General features: G+C 50.1%; 1 protein-coding gene across 1 annotated transcript; it reads right to left on the minus strand.

The window, feature by feature from the left end:
- Window positions 1–6127: 6127 nt before the first annotated feature.
- On the minus strand, window positions 6128–20186 carry TNFRSF13C (TNF receptor superfamily member 13C). Its single transcript, XM_073330501.1, has 3 exons — window positions 19891–20186; window positions 19150–19332; window positions 6128–7884 (listed from the first exon to the last, which is right to left on the minus strand). The coding sequence occupies exons 1-3, from the start codon at window positions 20012–20014 to the stop codon at window positions 7559–7561; spliced, it is 633 nt and encodes a 210-aa protein (XP_073186602.1). The 5' UTR covers window positions 20015–20186; the 3' UTR covers window positions 6128–7558.
- Window positions 20187–20596: the final 410 nt, after the last annotated feature.

Consider the following 20596-nt stretch of genomic DNA (forward strand, 5'->3'; position numbering starts at 1 on the left):
ACGTGGTAGAATCTCCTTCCTTAGAGGTTTTTAAGGTCAGGCTTGAAAAAGCCCTGGCTGGGATGATTTAACTGGGAATTGGTCCTGCTTTGAGCAGGGGGTTGGACTAGATGACCTTCTGGGGTCCCTTCCAACCCTGATATTCTATGATTCTATGATTCTATGAAATCACTCACCCACGGTACCAATGAAATGCAGCTACCTTGGGGTGGAACACTGCAACTGTCTAACATTTGTCTAGCATTTGCTCAAGAAACTCTCTGAAAAAGCACAAGATCAAATCCGCACAGACACACTCCTGGAACCCCGACCTGGGATATTCTATCTACTACCCAAGATCCATAAACCTGGATATCCTGGGCACCCCATCATCTCGGGCATTGGCACCCTGACAGCAGGATTGTCTGGCTATGTAGACTCCCTCCTCAGGCCCTACGCTCCCAGCACTCCCAGCTACCTTCGAGACATCACTGGCTTCCTGAGGAAACTACAATCCATCAGTGATCTTCCTGATAACTTCATCCTAGCCACTATGGATGTAGAAGCCCTCTACACCAACATTCTACACAAAGATGGACTACAAGCCGTTAAGAACACTATCCCCGATAATGTCATGGCTAACCTGCTGGCTGAACTTTGTGACTTTATCCTCACCCATAACTATTTTACATTTGGGGACAATGTATACCTTCAAATCAGCGGCACTACTATGGGTACCTGCATGGCCCCACAGTATGCCAACATTTTTATGACTGACTTAGAACAACGCTTCCTCAGCTCTCGTCCCCTAACGCCTCTACTCTCCTTGCGCTATATTGATGACATCTTCATCATCTGGACCCATGGAAAAGAAGCCCTTGAGGAATTCCACCATGATTTCAACAATTTCCATCCCACCATCAACCTCAGCCTGGTCCAGTCCACACAAGAGATCCACTTCCTGGACACTACAGTGCTAATAAACGATGGTCACATAAACACCACCCTATACCAGAAACCTACTGACTGCTATTCCTACCTACATGCCTCCAGCTTTCATCCTGACCACACCACACGATCCATTGTCTACAGCCAAGCTCTGCGATACAACCGCATTTGCTCCAACCCCTCAGACAGAGACAAACACCTACAAGATCTCTATCAAGCATTCTTACAACTACAATACCCACCTGCGGAAGTGAAGAAACAGATTGACAGAGCCAGAAGAGTTCCCAGAAGTCACCTACTACAGGACAGGCCTAACAAAGAAAATAACAGAACGCCACTAGCCGTCACCTTCAGCCCCCAACTAAAACCCCTCCAACGCATTATCAAGGATCTACAACCTATCCTGAAGGATGACCCAACACTCTCACAAATCTTGGGAGATAGGCCAGTCCTTGCCTACAGACAGCCCCCCAACCTGAAGCAAATACTCACCAGCAACCACACACCACACAACAGAACCACTAACCCAGGAACCTATCCTCGCAACAAAGCCCATTGCCAACTGTGCCCACATATCTATTCAGGGGACACCATCACAGGGCCTAATAACATCAGCCACACTATCAGAGGCTTGTTCACCTGCACATCCACCAATGTGATATATGCCATCATGTGCCAGCAATGCCCCTCTGCCATGTACATTGGTCAAACTGGACAGTCTCTACGTAAAAGAATAAATGGACACAAATCAGACGTCAAGAATTATAACATTCATAAACCAGTCGGAGAACACTTCAATCTCTCTGGTCACGCGATTACAGACATGAAAGTTGCGATATTACAACAAAAAAACTTCAAATCCAGACTCCAGCGAGAGACTGCTGAATTGGAATTCATTTGCAAATTGGATACAATTAACTTAGGCTTGAATAGAGACTGGGAGTGGCTAAGTCATTATGCAAGGTAACCTATTTCCCCTTGTTTTTTCCTACCCCACCCCCCTCTTCCTCAGACATTCTTATTAAACCCTGGATTTGTGCTGGAAATGGCCCACCTTGATTATCATACACATTGTAAGGAGAGTGATCACTTTAGATAAGCTATTACCAGCAGGAGAATGGGGTGGGGGGAGAGAAAACCTTTTTTTTCATGGTTTGTGTGTATAAAAACGTCTTCTGTACTTTCCACAGTATGCATCCGATGAAGTGAGCTGTAGCTCACGAAAGCTTATGCTCAGATAAATTGGTTAGTCTCTAAGGTGCCACAAGTACTCCTTTTCTTTTTGTCTAACAACACATTAGCAGTGCTATGCAGCAGTTGAGGATAGGAAGCAAAGAATGCTACATTTTATTGAAACTGCTGGGGGAATTTTAAGTAGATGAGATATAATTACCCCAGCTGGAATTTAGCCAGGACACAGAAAATAATAACCCAGCTCGTATAATGTGCCAGAGTATAGACAAGCCATGTGCAAGCTTTCCCTCCCCTTCCCCCCAAGTACTTCCCTGAAGCACCCCCCATACTCCTGTCCTGGGACCCCCACTCAGTTCTGCCAATGCCCCTCACGCTTGCCCGGCCCCACCCCTGCTATTGTTGTCCAGTGCTCCCAAATAGCTCTAGTCAGTGCATCTCAGTGCTGGCCTGAAGCATGTCCTATGGTTCTAGTCCTGGGCCTTGCTCATGCTGGTAGTTTTGTGACAAGCATTCACGAAGCTTTGACAATGCTAAATCCATCAGACTCGCTTTTCTAGTGACCTAACTGAGATTGCCAGAGATGGGCGGCTGGAGTGCTACTTACCCAGCAACTGCCTATCCAAGTCCTAAACAGATTTCACTAGCTTCTTGGATACAGCACCAGATTTCTGGCCTCGGCACCAGTGTGAGTTGTGTTCTCTACCAGATTTTGGCCAGCAGAGGTCTAGGTTACACCGTGCTCATGTGAACCTCTTGGAACTGGGTATTGGGAAGGGGCGTGTCTTGTGTTCTTTGCAAAGTCTTTTCCTCTTTGGCTCCCCTGCAGTCCAACACAGTTGCATGTCTTCCCTGGTGAACAAATACATCTATGAAGAGGTGAAATCAGAAGGTCTTGGTGTTGAGGGACTAAAAGATCAGTTTCCGGAGGAGTCTCTTTAACCTCTCACACTGCAGTAGGAACCAAAAGCAGCCTGGGAGGCAATAAAGAGGAGGCTGCTAGTGGCTGACAGTCATCCCCATCCAACAGTCTGTGGGTCAGGAACTAGGGCTTGAGTTCCCTCAGCTGAGCCTGGGCTAGCTGGCTCAGCCCTCAGGCCAGGTAATGAGCCTGGCTGTGGCAGAATCACCTGATTGGCCGGCTCACTCAATTGGCTGCAAGGCCCCAACAGGGGTCTGTGTTTGAGCTCCGCAGCAGTGGCAGGTTGCTGGCTGCTGAATGCTTACACCTGCAGCTGTGATCTCTCCTGTGCCTACCCACCTTGTTCCCAGCCTTGCTCCAGTCCCACTCATTTGCTCCAGCCCTGCTGCCTTGCCTGACTTCTAACTCCTGCTTCCAGCTCTGATGCTAGGCTAGGCTCCAGCTCTGGCTCTAATGACTAGGTCAGAGCGCCCATCTCCCTGGGCCCTGACACTATGTAGGCTTGGTCTAGCTTCTTATAGGCAGGTATCCACATCCTAACTGGCATGCATTTGGCCTTATATATGGTGGCAGCCTCAGCAGAGATCTCAAGGACTAAATGTGCCAGGGAGACTGCACTCCTCCCACTCTTAGAGGTGGTGTCTTCTCATGAGGGAGCAGTATATACAGAAAGCTTCTACTGAGGACAATGTGTAAAGGAAGCTTCCACTGCTGTTGGCCTGGCTCTACTTGCTCTGTGGCGAGAGAACTTGCACACTAGGGCTGTCAGTTGGGCACTATAGTAAAAATGTGGGTGTGAGGACTCAATAACCTTCCCATGGACACCCCAGAAAGACAGAAGAGCAGCCCCTTGGATTGACAGCAATTTCACTTTATTCGTTAACGTTACAACTTATTTTCTTTGTGCCCTCTCACCGTTCTCCCCGTGCATGGGCAATGGGCAGAACCAGTCAGTCCCATGCACTGAAAATAAGGAACAAGAAGCATCTACAAGAGTATTTCAGCAATGAGATAAATTCCCCTAACCCCAACCATGAGGGGGGAATTAATACTGATGTGTTCTCACCCATCACTGGGTCAGAGTAGCGGGGTGGGAGGAGGCGGGGGAGAACCTATTCAAAACAGGTAGGTTACTACTTGCCTCAGAAGAATCCAATATAGATTGAAATGGTGCCCGCATGAACCTCTGATATTCATAGCTTAGTGGCATCTCACAAGAGGGATGTTTCACTGTGGTTTTAGATAAGATGGTGGATGCCCTATCACTTGCGGCTTTTCAAGCTAGACTAGACAAGACACTGAGAAATGTACTGCGGGGAACAATCTTGCTTTGGCGCAAGATGGGCTCATCCACTTGTACAGAGGACATGTTAATGATTCAGGGTGATCAGGATCACTTGGCAAACTGGGTCCAAGCAAACAATATGCATTTTAATACAGCGAAATGTCAATGTATACATGTAGGATCAAAGAATATAGACCATCCTTATATGATGGAGGACTTTGTTATGCGAAGCAATGACTCTGAAAAAGATTTAGTGGATGACAGCTGAACATGAGCTCCCAGTGTGATGCTGTGGCCAAAAGAGCTAATGTGATCCTGGAATGCATAAACAGGGGAATCTCAAGTAGGTGTAGAGAGGTTATTTTACCTCTGTATTTGGCACTGGGTGTGTCCAGTTCTGGTTTCCACAAGTCAAGAAGGATGTTGATAAATTGGAGAGGGTTCAGAGAAGAGCCATGAGAATGATTAGAGGATTAGAAAACATTCCTTATATAGTGATAGACTCAAGGAGCTCAATCTATTTAGCTTACCAAAGAGACAGTTAAGGGATGACTTAATTGCAGTCTATAATTACCCACATGAGGAACAAATATTTAATAATGGGCTCTTCCGTCTGGCAGAGAAAGGTATAGCACAATCCAATGGCTGGACGTTGAAGCTAGACAAATTCACGCTGGAAATAGACATAATTTTTTAACAGTGACAGTAATTAACCATTGGGACAATTTACCAAGGGTTGTGGTGGATTCTCCATCACTGACAGGTTTTGAATCAAGAGTGGCTGTTTTTCTAAAAGGTCTGCTCTGGGAATTATTTGGGGGAGGTTCTCTGGCCTGCGTTATGCAGGAGGTCAGACTAGATGATCACAAAGGCGCCTTCTGTGCTTGGAATCTATGAATAGGCCTTTTCCATCTCCACCTCTTAGGATTTTTTTTTTAAACTTCTTTCCTTTTAGAGATGGTCCCGTGTCTACAGTAGCAAGTCTCAGGCAGTCACAGGCAGAGAGGAAATGGGAGGGAGAAGATATGTTTGCAATCCTGCCTCCTTTCTCTCTCCAGTTTTCCAGTGAAGCAGATTTGCTCTGTCACTCAGGACCAGGCTCTCCTCCAAATGCCAGGAATGCCCCATAAACCATTTTGTTAATTTCAACAGTGCTTCCCTTGAAACCACTATAGAAAGTGGTGTGAAGGATTTTGGGATAGCATCTGAGGAGGAGCTGTTGTGAATGGCAGCAACTGGAGGTCTTGGGACACAAAGAGTAAGCACCCCTGTTTCATGATGAGGGGGTCATCCCTTCAGAGGCAGTCACTGCTGGTCCTGCATGGGCTACAGTAACCACGGTTAAGTGACACAGTGATTGCCAGGGTGCCAATGCTTCTACAGCCTTTCCAGACTGAGCCAATGAGATGCTGAAGGTGCGTCTACACTTAGGGTGGCATGTAGAGACACTGTATGCCCTGCTAGTATGGGTTTAAACAGCGGTGTTGACAGTGAGGCACGGCTTAGATGAGTAGAGTGCAGTGCCCCACACATCTGAACACTAGGGACTGTACCCTACACAGCTCCCCACACGCCCAAGCAGGGCCTGTGCTGCTATTTTTAGCAGTGTAGTGTCCCGTTGCCTCCCCACTGCCAGAGGCTTCCACTGCCATAGTGAAAAGCTCTGGCAGTGGGGAAAGGCTCCGGCAGCTCTCCACTGCCAGAGAGTTTCACTGTGGTTTGTAGCTACACACCACAGTGACAATTGTGGCTGCAGCTTGCCTTGCACTGCGGCCTGTAGCTACACCTACCCTACGCACCACCACAGACAGGCAATCGAATGTGGGCTTCCCATGAAGAAGCTGCTGAGCACTTAGCCCTGTTTCTGCAGCACTCCCAGTCATGAGGGAATGGGAGACTGGGACTTGAATCCAGGCCACCTGCATAGCCATGTTAAGCACTAAGCTTTACACCACCAGCCAGATGTATTTTAGTTAAAACGCTTTGCTCTCTTCCTGTCAGAACTGCTGTGAGAAAGTCGGAGACACCAGTTGCAGCAAGGAATTCAGGCTTTTGTTCCCTGTAGCAGCTTCTTCAATTCTCTCTAGCAACTATTCTGGATTAAGGTCACTTTTATTTCAGAACAGAGTGTTCACATAAGGAGTTATTCGGAATAGCTATGCTGGTCAATTTCCCCATGTAGACAAATCTTTACAGAAATATCAGTTATAAGCTAAATATTCCCTCTCACCCTCCCATCACGCTAAAATTATCTATTATTATAATTCCTGTTGGCATGATACACGTAGTATTTCCTGAAGAAACATGAACTAAAGCAGTGGTGGCCAATGGGACGTGCACACACATCCCAAGTGCCTGCCACAGTGATAGCCCCAGTTCTCTGTCCATGGTCCTGGCTGATTCCAGGGCCAGTTGGTCACTGCAGAGATTTCCGTCCCTCATTCTTTGCTTGGGAAGATGCATTTCAGCTCCACCTCCTCTCTTCCCAGACCCTGCAAGGGGATTCGCAGAGCCTTGGCGGGGGGTTGCCACAGTGTGAAGGGGTCACAGGAAGGAGGTGTCTGTGTGTTTATGTTATGGGCCCTCTGACGCTTGGAGAACTTGACTGTAAGTTGAATGGAAGCTGGATAGGGCCCGGCCTATGTTACTTTGCTCAGGGCCCCACAGAACATAGCATTGTACCAGCACTAAGGACCCAACCCCGCTCTCATTGAAGCCAATGGCAAAACTCCCATTGATTTCAGTTGTGCAGGATCAGGGCCTAGAGAAACACCCACCTTCCATTTAAACTTTCACTCTGCTCTTCCTTTTTACCCTTCCCACTCTCCCTAGGACTCCCTCTTCACACCCACACAACACACCCCACCCCCTTAAAATATGGTTGCTAGCAGGCGCAGCAATCATGCAGTTGGTATGTTGGCTCTGAACAATCACTTTTTCTCACGTGCCATCTCTCTTCAACCTTCTCCAGCTACAGAGCTCACGGACCAGGGACAATACAATTGACTCAGGTATCCTCCTTTGGTTAGGGGTGTAACTGGGACTTCCTGGCTTCAACCACCATGTGAAAGGGGAAATATAAAAGGCAAAAGGCATAGGAGGCTGACCTCGCTTAAGGCAAAAGTCTCGTTCTGATTCAAGTCATTTCCGTGCAACAGCTTATCCATCCAAATGAAGCGATTTTGTCACCTTCAGTGGGCAACCAGCTAGCGCCAGCCCTATTCTGCCTGCTGTCATGGTCTCTCCTCAGTGGTGCAGTTATTCTGAATGGTCTTTGTGGTCACCAGGACAGTGGCCCCCAGCTCTGTTGCTGGTAGTGGAAAGCCATGGTCACGTTCTTCGTTGCCGGCGGAGAGAACAGAGAGCTGAATGACATCACTTCCTGCCCCACCTTGGAAGACTGGCTTCCTCTTTGAGAAATCTCCTCTTCCTGCTGGCCCAGCATGCTTCAGGGTGCCATTCACGTGTTGGCATGTGGCCAGTACGAGATCATCTTCTTCTGGCAGTTTCAGTCCCTTACAGGCCTGGCTTTCACAGGAAATGACACAGTCCAGGTTTTCTACAAGGGGAAAAAACCTGATTAATAATGCACAAGCCAGGGTGGGCTGTATAGCTCAGGGCTGAGCTACCCTCCATGACATCCTCCTGCAGGAGCACATGCAAGATGGAGGTGGGGTGCTGCAGTGAAGGAGGAGGTTAAAGGGCCATGGGCACTCCCTCTGTTGTCAGCAGCTCCAACAACCGTTCAGCTGTCAGACCCCCTCCCCACCCTTGGGACAAGCCCCTCAACCTTCACCCCAGCTGCCAAACTATTCCTGTGCTCCCAGTGACAAGAGGGAGAGGTGTGACAAGGAGGAGTTCTGCCTTTCCTCCCCATCCCGCCTCCCAGAGACCATGTCTGCATTAGCCAGGTTACACCGACAGTTCCCCTCCCAACCTGTGGAAGAACAACTCGCATCCATGCTCAAAAGAGAGTCAGACAATTGCTAACGAGGCAGCACTTGAGGTAATTTACCCCAGATGTTGTGGGGGTAAGACCTGGGCTAGCCTGAATTGGACGCACGCATCACCCTGGCACAGCTGGAGCTCCGTGAGCTGTGGAACAATAGACTGCAATGCTGCCTTCTCTAGTGTAGAGAAACCCCGGCTCTAGCTACTAGCTCTGCTCCTTCTGCTGGCTGCAAACCTCTGGGACATCATTGCGGGGAGAGGGGAGTGCGTTGGAGGGGCGGGGACACCGTGGGACACTATGTTGGGACAGAGATTGCAGTCTCTGGGTTGCTGGCTGAGGATCTGCAGAGCAGGGAGGGTGCATTTTGGGGGTGGGAGAAGAATGGGGTAAAGTGCGTGGAGGACATTTCTGGGGATGGGTAGTTGGCTGAGAGTGCAAGGCCTTACACTCAACATCGTTTCTTGGTTTATCTGTGACAAGATAACTTTTGAATACCACCTCTGATCCAGGCCAGCATTTCAGGAATGTTCCGGACCTCAATGCCAGACCTCTGTTGATTCTGGGGGTGATCAGAACATCTATAGAGGGACAATGGGGAACACTTGGAGTGTCTGCCACCTGTGGATAGCACCCACTACCATCTTGCAGCATCACAATACCCCTGCTCACCCTCCCATCAGCGTTTAACATCTTGACACCCTGAATACAGAAGAGAAATAATTGCTCTCTCTGTGGGGTGGACAGGCAGCCAGCAGGGGCAGCTAGAGGGAAGAGGAGAGAGAAGGAGGCTTTCTTCATCCCTTCCTTCTTCCTAAAGTCCTGCCTCCTCAAAGCCTGCTCCAGCTGAGGGAGAGAGGGCACCAGCTGTCCAACCCTCCCTTCTGATGGGTGGGGGAAGGAAGACAGGTGCTTTGTGGAGGGAGAGGAGAGGGAAGACACACAGAGTCCCCGGCATGGGACCTTGGTGTGAGGGGAGGGGGAAGTAGGGGTAACAGAACCCCTGGCATGGTAGAGAGAATGGAGGACCCTTCTTTAGGGGGAGGGAAAAGGGTCATGGGGGCACCCAGAACCCCTGGTGGATTGGGGGGAGACTGGAGGATGCTAACATGTGGGCACCCAGAGCCCCTAGCAGGGGGGAGATTAAGGGGAGTTGCAGGGAGTTCCTGAAATAGAGGGGGATGTGAAGGTGGCCCACTGGGAGCTTGTGCGGGGAATGGAGGGATGGTGGGTGAAATGAGCTTGGCCTATGCAAGCTATGTGTGACCCCCTCCTACTATGGGGGTTTTGGATGACGGGGACATGGCTGGGGGTGTGTAAAAGGAGACTATCAGCCAGCACACTACGGAACTTGCCCAACTGAGGGAGCTGTCATCTGTCAAACCGCCTCACTGGGACCAGTTTAAGGTAGCCTGAGTGTGGACACAAGGGCAAACCTTCCACCAATTTATACTAACATGGTGGTGGGACAATCAATTTCTTTACCACTGACTGATCTCTCCAGTGCAGACAAGCCCTCATGGGTATGTCTACACTGTAATTAAAAACTCATGGCTGGCCTGCACCAGCTGACTTGGGCTGAGGCTATTCAATTGTGGTTTAGACTTTCAGGCTCGGGCAGGTGCCTGGGCTCTAGGACACAGTGAGGTGGGAGAGTCCCAGAGCTCCTGCTAAGCTACAATTAAACAGCCCCTTAGCCTGAGCCTGAGTCAGCTGGCACGGGCCAGCCAAGGGTTTTTAATTGCAGTGTAGACATACCATAAGAGAGCTGCCAATGCTTCCCATGCAGCTCCCTCATCCCTTCAGTGCCCACTTCTCGAGCTGGCAAGCCCCTCTCATGCACAATCCCCTCCCATCTACAGGTGATGGAGAGGCAGCTGCCTCTGTAGTTAAGGTCTCAGCACAGGAGTGCAAGTAGGGTGGTACCCTCCAGTACACAGTACCGGCAAGAAATTTTTAGTAGGTTCGGGTTACCGGAAAGACTTGGCACTAGCCCCTCCCCCTCCAGAGGGGGTAGGGCTGCGTTCTGCTCCTTAAAGGAGCAGAACATGGCTAGGGAGGGCATTCATTCTTTATATGGCTTTTAAAAGCACAATACATATGCTATTGTGCTGTTACATTGGTCAGGAGTCCTCAAGAGGGGAGGAGTGTGTGTGTGGCGGGGGAGAATGGAAGGTGTTTAAATAGAGTCTTTGATTCTGTTTCTCCCCTTGGTCTGAATTATCCATGACATTCATACTGCATCACATCAAGTCCAAATCATTAGAGGAATGCCTGTTTTTGCACTGACCAGAGGATGTTTGGATTCTGATGTCAGCCCAGTTCTGCAGCCTGATGGGAATCAGATGTTGTCCCCAGTGTACATATAATTCTTCTTTGCAGCCAAACTAGTCTAACAGACATTTTGTTAACTGGAACTGGAGCAGCAAAACAAAGAAAACAAATGCCTCATTTCCCAGCTTTTTGGGTGAGAGAACTATAAATGAAGATTATAATGCCGGACACTGATGGCCTTCAACCAGCTGCCTCAGGAATCTGCCAAGAACTTTGCTGAAAATATGTTCCTCATCTTAGCAACGGAGCTAAGACTTATCACACATCTATCCACCTTTCTTCAAATGAAGCTCCTTCTGAACTGACAGCTCAGGCATTGTCAATTTCATCCAGAACGATTTACAAACTTGGAACCTAACCCTGTAAACCCTTAATCATTTGATCAATCCCACTGAAGACAGTGGGACTATTTGCATGAGTATGGATCACTTTTGTGGTAAGCGTTTCAGGAGTCTGTTCTGTTCGTATAAAGGAAGTTGAATCTCTCATTGAAATGCAATGTTTGGGTACAATACCATAATGCAGTTTAGGATACAGTTCTACTTAAAATTTGTCTTTTAATAAATCATACATATGCTGAAATGGCTCCTCACCCAACTCCCATATTCCATATAAAGAGACTGAATACTACATATGTGGGGGAAAGTGAGTAGTTAAGCATGTTGATGTTTGTATATACAAAGGTGGGTGTCGGAGGGGATGGGGAGAGCATGGGGGCCCTGGGCTGGGGGTGGGACAGAGAGGAGTCACATAGAGGGTCACGTGGGGAGGTCACATGCTCTTCACCCCTGTGTCCCTCCCATGAGTGCAGTACTGGTAAGAAATGATTTCTACTTGCACCACTGCAGCCAGGGTTCCTGTAACAGGGTGGCTCGCCCCTTTGGCTGGGAAGCCTGAGGCTAGCCAACCTTGATTACTTAAGAGACACAACTGGATTGAATTAGATGATTCCACCCACAAGCAGCAGGAAGTAAGCCATGGCAGAGACTGAGGAAATTCAAGCAAGGTTGCTGTAGGGAAGACCCGAACACTGCGGGAGTTGGCCCAGCTAGGAGGGCTGGGAGTAGCCTCCTAAGGCAGGAAGAAGATCCTGACACAAGGCTGAGCGACAGTCATAGAAAGCCTGGGTATGGTGACTGTTTCAGTTCCATTACAAGCCCAATCGTCACCCCACGTTAGTTTAGGAAGATAAAAAAGATTTTCACCAGCACTTTTTCTGATTGCTATTAGGATGGTGAGGGTGAGCCCCTGACCCCCTCACATTTCAAGTCATTTCATGAAATGATACTGAAGTTATAATTAATTTAAAAATGACCCTTTTTAGTCTCTCATGTCTCTGGCCCCCTCTTTTACACACTTAAACATATGCCCATGTTGCTATTTTAAGTCTTTTGAAGCTTTCTTTCCAGATTGCATACTGAAGCGTTGTGTTTGTGGCAGTCAGGCCTTGGGATCAGGGTTAAGGGAATTTCTGATGTCCAGAGTCTCATTTGAGAATGTTTAAACTATAAGACTACTCCATGCCTCATGCTTGCTACCTTACCTTGTCACTTCCACACCCTTTCATGGATAGATTCTTTCACCTGTGGCATTCTTAGTATTTTAATGTTCGTGACTTATTGCAGCAAACTTCACTCTAATTCATTAACCAAGTGCTCCGCCTGGGAGCTGAAAGGCCCTGGATGATCTCTCACCCTAGCTGCTGCTGATACTGAGAGGAGCACAGTCATGGAGCCAGCATCAGTATGCCGGGACGGCTTATTCACAGGGAACTTTCCCCTCCTTCCCCCCAGCTCGGCTGCACAGAAACTTCGAAGCAGAAGGGGGAAGAGAACAGGAAAACAGCACATCTTACCCACTCCCCAGAAGCCACTGATATGCTCAGGGAGACATGAAATTATGCATGACAGCTTCTGAGAAGAGAGCGTGGGGTTGAGTCAGCACAGAGGCACAAGCTCCCATGGGAAAAGAGACCTGGCCCCACCCAACCCAACAGTGGCCTTGCCTGACTTTTGATTAGGGAGTACGGCCCCTTTGTGGCTGGGAGGGAAGGGAGGGAAGCCCCACAGCTCTTCTATACTTGAGGTTAAGACCAGCTTTCCACTTAAAGCTCGACTTTTCTAAGTGCTCGAAAATCTACATGGTTATGAGCTTGCCTTGAAAGCTGGCGTGCCTCCTGGGGGCACAATGCTCTGTCAGTGATCCAAATTCACAGCCACTTGAGCAAGAGCTTCCCAAGATGCAGCCTCAGAAAACCAGCTTTTCTTAAAGTTGAGAGATTCTGGCAACTTTTTTCTCCTGGCTAGAGCTCCAATCATCCTCCTATCATCCCACCAGGGTCCTCCTATCATCCCACCAGGGTCTCCTGTGCTTGGGTTACCCCAACAGCGCGCGTGGCACCCGTTAGCCCTTTGAGGGAAGTCAAATTAAAATGTTGTTTGAAAAAGATTTTGCTTTTCCCATTAGACTTGTCCCAAGCTTCCCTTGTTTGTTCTTGAGCCTAATAGATTACACTGAGCCTGTGCAGACAGAGGAGTTGGGTTCTCAGGTTTGATAGCCTTCAAACTTTCCCTAGATAGTCAAAGGGATAAGCAGTAAACCTTTGAAGGTAACCCTCCCAGCCCATTAGAGAGACAAGGTGAGTGAGGTAATATCTTTGACTGGACCAACTTCTGTTGGTGAGGGAGATAAGCTTTCGAGCTAACACAGAGCTCTTCAGACCCTCCATCCAGCTCGTGTCAGATTAGTCCTACTTTGGGCAGAAATCTGGGAAAGGTTGGGAGGCAAATTGCTAAAATCTGTCCAGATTTTCTTTTATTTCGGGGGAATGTGAATGCTTGCTGGCAGGGGAGGAGCATGTTAGGGGGGTGGAGGAGCGTGGTGAATGGGGTGAGAGGGTTTCAGGGCTGCATTGAGGGATGGGGGATGAGTGATAGGGGAAGAGAGGGCTTGCGGGAGGGACACTGGGAAGAGGACAAGGGGGTAAGCAGCATAGGGATTGGGGGAGCATAGGGGCAGGGGCTCCTGTCAGCCCTACATTCTTCCTTACTTTGTGTGTGCGCCATGATCTGGGAGGGGAGGGAGTTTCAGCCCCTCTCCCTTCCTCCATGTAAGCTGGGATCTGGTGCTCCCTGTCCCCCCCCACCACCGTGGTACCTGAGCCCATCTATGGTGATCGGGGTGGGGGGGGGGCTCTGCTGGAGCGTCTGAGCCCCTCTTCCTACCCTCTCCCCCATGTGAATGAGGATGCGGGTAGCTTAGAACAGGCATACTCAGAGCATGTACCAAACCCACACTGCTTGACACACATCAGAAAGTCCTGGTGGGGTGGGGGGGAAGGGAACACCTCCTGCCATGGAGCAGTTCACGTGTCTCCAAGTTATTGTTTCAGGCTGTATTCATTCCCACTGAGTATTCTCTTTCATCCCAGAACATCTCAGCAAGATGAATGGACTACTTGACAACGCTCTGCGCTTGCAACTTTGAAGTTTGAAACCTACCCTGGGCAGAAATCTGAGACTGAACTGTAAACATTTGGGGAAAAGCTGCCTCTCAAGTTTTGTGATGTTTCTGGAGAAATGTAATCGAGTACAGCAGAATATTCAGGAGAGGATGAAGCTATATTTGAAAAGCAAATCAATTATAAATGCAAATACTCTCTGGGAGGGGAGGGGTGGAAGAGTAGGTGGTGATAGGTGGCAGAGGAGCGGGATACATGGGAATGTGTGATGGGGGAGGTGAAAAGACAGGAGCAATAGGGAGTAGTGGAGGAAGTTGGGGGCAGGGGGCTTCTCTTCTGTATGTGTGCTGGGATCTGAGGGAGCCCTGCTCTGCGCCCTGCCTGCTGTGGGTCCTGGGATCTGGGAACCCTGATCCTGGTGGGGTGTCTGGGCCCCTCTACCTGTCCCTCCACATGAGCTGAGGTGGGAGGGAGGAAGGGTAACAGATTTAAATATCTGAAATCCAGAACACAATTAGCTAAGATATACATCACCCCTATGTGGGGTGGAGTGCGGGGTCTGTGAGGGAGTTAGGGTGCAGGAGGGGGTTCTGACCTGGGGCAGGAGGTTTGGGCTGTGGGCTCCGTCCAGGCAGCGCTTACCTCAGATGGCTCCCAGTCAGCAGTGCAGCGTGGGTAATGCAGGCTCCCTGCCCACCATGGCTCCACACTGCTCCCTGAAGCAGCCATCATGTTCAGCCCCTAGGCGGAGGCGCTGCCAAGCAGCTCTGCATGGTGCGCACTGCCCACCCCCGCAGGCCCCACCCCCGCAGTTCCCATTGGTCCTGGTCCCCAGCCAATGAGAACTGCGGAGCCAGTGTTCGGGGCAGGGGCAGCGTGTGGAGCTTCCCTGATCGCCCCTGTGCTGAGGAGCCACAGGGACATGCCGGTCACTTCTGGGAGCCGCGCAGAGCCAGGGCAGGCAGGGAGCCTGCCTTAACCCCGTTGCGCTGCCAACCGCACTTTTAATGGCCTGGTCAGTGGTGCTGATCGGAACCGCCAAGTCCCTTTTCAACTGGTGTTCCGGTCGAAAACCGGATGCCTGGCAACCCTAGGTTGGTGGGTGGAGAAGGAGATACACACCAGTCTTCTCTCCCACACTTAGTTACTGTAACAAACAGGTAGTAAAACTGTCAAGGTTTTGGGACAGAGACCGTGGATGAGATTTCTCTCACCAGGCCTGTTAGCAACTATGCATTGCAAAGGCTATCCCCATTCCACTGGAACACAATGTGCGAGGGGGATGAAGCACTGAGGAACTGCATAGCAACCAGGTGGCCTAGTGCAGGGTTTCCCAAAATTGGGAGATGTTTCAAAGGGTTGGTCACATGGCAGCTCCTGTGGCTCCTGTCCCACAGGGCTGGTTGGGCTCGCCTCCCTGCTCCAGGAACTACAATCTGTGGGGTCGCAGTGCCACTCGGGTTTGGTCCAGCTGTCATGAGGACGAGAGCCTCCATAAGCCAAATTTGAGTGAGTCGCACTGTGACCCCATGAGCCAGGTCAGAACTCTACTCACTCTACTCTGGTCCAGTCAGGGGGCGGGGCCAAACCTGAGCAGTGCTGCAACCCCGGAGGTAGCAATGCCGGGAGCGGAGAGCCAAGCCCAGCCAGCCCAACAGCAGAAGAGCTGCCACCCACCAGGGGGCCAGGACCCAACCGAGACCACCCCAGGGCTTCCACCCCCAGACTGTTTACTGGGACGTGGCAGGACGTCAACACCTACAAATGGGTTCTGAGCCCAGAAAGGTTGAGAACCACTGGCTTAGTGGAAACACCACTGTATTTAGACTGTTCCTAGCTCTGCCACTGGCCTGCTGGGTGACCCTGGCAAATCAGTTTCCCACCTGTAGTATGGGGATAAGGATGTAAAGTTGTCTGAGAGCTACTGATGAATTGCACAATATAAAATCTAGGTCTTTTAGTTATTACCTTGCCACAGTAGCAGATCAACTGCAAACCTAGGGGAGAACTACACCTGTCTAAATGGCCACTAACTCCTACTAACAAACATTTCTCTTTCTGTTTAAAAATCTAGGAAATTAAACAGGGAAAAAACATTGCCCCAGAGTGCAGGTTGCCCAGTGATAGCTCGTGCCCTTCCAGCATGTTGAGTTCAGCAAAACTCAGACTTGAGAAAACCAGGAACTAGAGTTCAGGTAAACACCCAGACAACCGTATCTTCGCCCTCTTTGAGTGATGCCCCAATACGACCATAACACACACATTTGCGCTGTCTTTTTACTGTACTAGACAGGGGCTACCTGCCCCTGCCCTATGCTCCAACACGGAGCTTACTCCCCTGACCTAATACGATACTTGAAAAACTGAATAACCACTCCATACCCTTCTACAACCCCTTCACACCTGCACACAGGAGACCACCAAACCTGTACTTTCCCATACCCATCATTAAATCCACAAATAGCTCTCACATCCCACCTCACTACCGATGATACCCATGGCAAGAAGACCCCAGTGTCCTGCTACTGACATGACCAATGCAATTCTGTGCTGAAATGATGCTGACGGGACCCTCAAAGTACACGTGTGCACCTCTTCCTTTGATCACGCCCTGGGGGACTCAGACCCAGACCTCCTCATATCACAATTACAGCTCCTCCAAGCTGCTCCAACATATTCCTCTACCATTCAATACGGCTCCAACTAGCGCAGTGAATGCAGCTGGAGCGCACGCAGACAGTAGCAGATTTAGAATTAGTGGGGCCCTGTGCTCAGCTCCATTTTTGGGGCCCCTCCTTGGGACCCAGCCAAGAAAAAGAACATTCTCTCTTATCTCCCCCTCCCCAACTATTTTTCATTCTTTTTTTCTTCATCCTCCTCCTATAAGTAATAGGAGGTAAATGAAAATAAAGTGAGGTACCTTGATTGTTTTGGTAGTCTAACTTATTTTTCCACAAAGACCACCTGAAAATCGCTGAGGGTCTCAGTGGACCACTTAATGATCTTTCCAAATATTTTTTGTACCATTAGCTAACTATTGGAAAGTGCTTTGGATAAGAGCTCTTTATTAAAAAAATGTAAAAAAACATTGGGGTGCGGGGTCTGGCCATGACTTATGGTGCGGGAGGGGGCGCAGGGCTGGGGTTGCAGGGTCTGGAAGGGAGTTAGGGTGCAGGAGTGGGCTGGGGGTTGGGGTGTAGGGTCTGGCCAGGAGTTAGGGTGCAGGAGGGGGCTCAGGGCTGGGGAAGGGGCTTGGGGTGTGGAGCGCTTACCTGGGGCAGCTCCCGTTTAGTGCGAGGGGTGCAGGTGGGAATGTGTGTTGGGGGGTGCAGAAGTGCCCGTTTGGTGGTCAGGGTGGGGGGGAGATGTGTGTGGGGTTGCAGGAGTCAGGGAGGGCAGGGGGTTGGGGGTATGTGAGGGGGTGCAGGAGTCAAGGCTGGGGGTGTGGGCTGGGGTCATGGGGGTGCACCCAGCCCCCTGCCCTGAGTGGCTCACAGCAGGGAGCTGGGCGGGGGTGGGTATGTGTAGGAGCCTTTGCTCCGCCCTACCCCGATTCCACCACCTTCCCCAAGGCCCCACCCCTGCCTCTTCTCCGCCTCCTTCCCCAAGTGCGCTGCGGCCCCGCTCCTCCCGCTCCCTTCTGGAGCAATCTGAGCACCAGCAAACAGCTGTTTGGCAGCGGGGAAAGTGCAGGGAGGGGCGCAAACGTGGCACACTCAGGGGAGGAGGCGGGGAGGGGAGATCTTGGCTGCCGGTGGGTGCGGAGCCTGCAGCAGGAGCCCCAGGAGCCGGCAGGACCAAGCTTCTGTCCCCGCAGCTGTCCAGCCCTGGGGCCCCCATCGTTGTGGGGCCTGTGCCAGGGCAATCTGTTTTTCACTGTAAATCCGCCTCTACACGCAGATAATTTCCAGTGGCTATTGCCAGCTCCTGGGGGCAGAAGTAAAGTGGTGTGGGTATTTACCTGAACTCTATATTTTGTGGTTTCCAGAAGTTTGAGTTTTGCTGAACTCTATGTTCTGGAATGGCATGAGCTATCGCCAGGCCACCATCTGTGTTAATGAACTTTTTTGCCATTTAATTATTAGTTTAGGATTAAAAGCACAACTTTGCAAGCATGAACAATTGGGTGTATATTTCTAACTTGGGGAAAAAATCTGCAGAATTGAATACAAAATGGTAACTTCTCTATAGTTTTTATGAATCAACTTATAAAATCTAATGGAGCATTACAGCTCTGCAGCAAAATTCTATAAAGCAGGTAAAAAAAGCCTACAGAAAGGATCTCATTCTCTGTTCAGTGATGCAGTATTTTAGAATAATTCCAGTGGAGCCCTACTGCATTACTGCAGAACTTTTCCCCAAATGGTTGTGTGCTCTTTAGCCTGAAAGCAAATGCATTCTGGGCATTGTACTCATTTGTACCAACCTCTGCGAGCATCTATCACCTGTGTGTACAGATGGATATGCTCAAAATAAGGGGGGAAGTGTTTGTGTCCATAAAGCTTCAAGTGCACAAATGGAGCTGAGATGGGGCCACTTGGAAAATTTCCCTTTTTTTTTTCTTGAGAGCTTCTGCAGAAGCTAGTGGGGCTTCTGGAGAAGAGCTGGGACAAGTATTTTGGTCTGTTTCATCTCGCTCGGCGCCCTGGGAGGCCTCGTTGCCTTACAAAGACTAAAGGAACTCAATCTATTTAGTTATGGAAGAGAAGAGTAAGAGGTGGTTTAATCACGGCCGAAAGTGCCTACAGACGAAGAAGGGGTCTGATGCTAGAGGGCTCAGTAATCTAGCAGGCAAAAGCATCACAAGAGCCAGCGGCTAGAAGTTGAAGTCAGCAGAGTCCAAACTGGAAATGAGGCACAACACTTTAAGTGATTGGAACAGATTCTCAAGGGCTGTGGTAGATTCTCCATCACTTAGTCTGAATGTCTATCCAAAAGATGGGGTCAGGTTCAGACCCATGGGTGGGACTTGATGAAGAAATCACTGGGTGAAATTCTCTGGCCTGTGTTACACTGGAGGTCAGACTAGATGATCCAATGATCCCTTCTGCCCTTCAGATCTATGAAACAAAGACACCTACCCTTGGGCTTTTCATTGGGGCTCCTCCTCTTCCTCTGCCGCCTCCTCCTCACTTGACAGGTCAGCAAGCCACAGAGTGCAGCCAGGACCAGGACTAGCCCCACTAAAGCAGGGATCCCAAAGATCAAACCTGGGCCAGGTGCTGGTGCTTGGGTTGAAGTGGGGGCTACGCTGTTGTGGCATGCTGTGGAGAGAATTAAAGCAAGATAGGCCGTGGTTAGCCCGAGGGGAGCTACTGTGCAGGCTTCAGGACGGCAAGCCTGGGTGGTCTCAGGGGAGTTAAAACACAGTGGATAATCCCAAAATTTTCATCAAATGTGGGGCAAATTCCCTCACAAATTCCCAACATCTTCCCATTCAGACCCCCTTACACAGGGAAGTAATAGTCCACATCCCCCACCTTCTCTCTTCTAAACGATCATTATTTCACCCAGAGTGCGGATGGGGCACCTCTCATATTGCCTGTCTTTTCCATCGCTGGGGTGGGTTGAAATCTCTCTCTCCCTAGCTGTTGGGGTCTCATTCACCTTTCTGTCTCTCCCTCCTCCCCTTTCCTGGCTGCTGGTGACTGTCCCATTCCTTTGTTTTTCTTTTCCCCACACTGCTGGGGATGAAGCTCCCCTGCCTTCCTGAACCCATCCCCACCTTCTCTCTCTCATTCCTTCAGTCCCTGGAATCTTTCCCTTCAAGAGGGGGCCTGATCCCCCTCCAGGGAACCCAGGGACTGCCGCTCTCCTCTTACTTGTGTCCTCCTCGGCGTGTCCAGGCAGTTCTGTGCACCTCACACATCCCTTGGTCAAGGGGTCAAAGCACTGGGGAGGGGAGCAGGCAGCATCTGGGTGTCTGTCTGAGCTTCCTCGCATCATGTCCGAGTCAGATTCAAAATTCCTTTATTGTCCGGAGATTTAGACAAATGCCGCCCAAGTGTGAATTCACAGAGCCCTGGGGGCTGTGTCAGAGGGAGATACAGTCTGTCAAGCTGTGTCTGTCCCTCGGGGGCTCTAGCTCTCTGCACTTCCCCCAGGGCGGCCCTTTATCAGGGGAGGAGGAGAGGAAATGTGCTGAAGGCGTCAGCCAAGCCTGCCCACGCAACACCCCCGCTCAGCCCATCTCCCTCCCCCAACCTGCCCATCTAACAGCTCCATAGCCCATAGGAGCCACCACACCAGTGCTGAATAGTTGTCCTTCTAGTCCAATAACCTGCCTCCTGCCACACCACAGCCAACCACTAGTTGATAATCCAGTCTCTCCTCCAGGGACAAGCATTGCTTGTAGAAGGAATCCAAGCAAGTGAAAGCCACAACTCAAACTCTTTCTCAGTCACTGCCCACTAGTCCCATCCCTCTTGTCTTTTCACTTCCCTTTTCACTCACTACATCTCATCTCTCTCACCACCACTTTGGTTTTGGTTTGGAGGCCTCAGCTGCGCCCTGCTTTGCGGCCTTCTC

This window comes from Lepidochelys kempii, chromosome 1 (genome assembly GCF_965140265.1).
Source record: "Lepidochelys kempii isolate rLepKem1 chromosome 1, rLepKem1.hap2, whole genome shotgun sequence".
In the NCBI taxonomy this organism is placed as follows: domain Eukaryota; kingdom Metazoa; phylum Chordata; order Testudines; family Cheloniidae; genus Lepidochelys; species Lepidochelys kempii.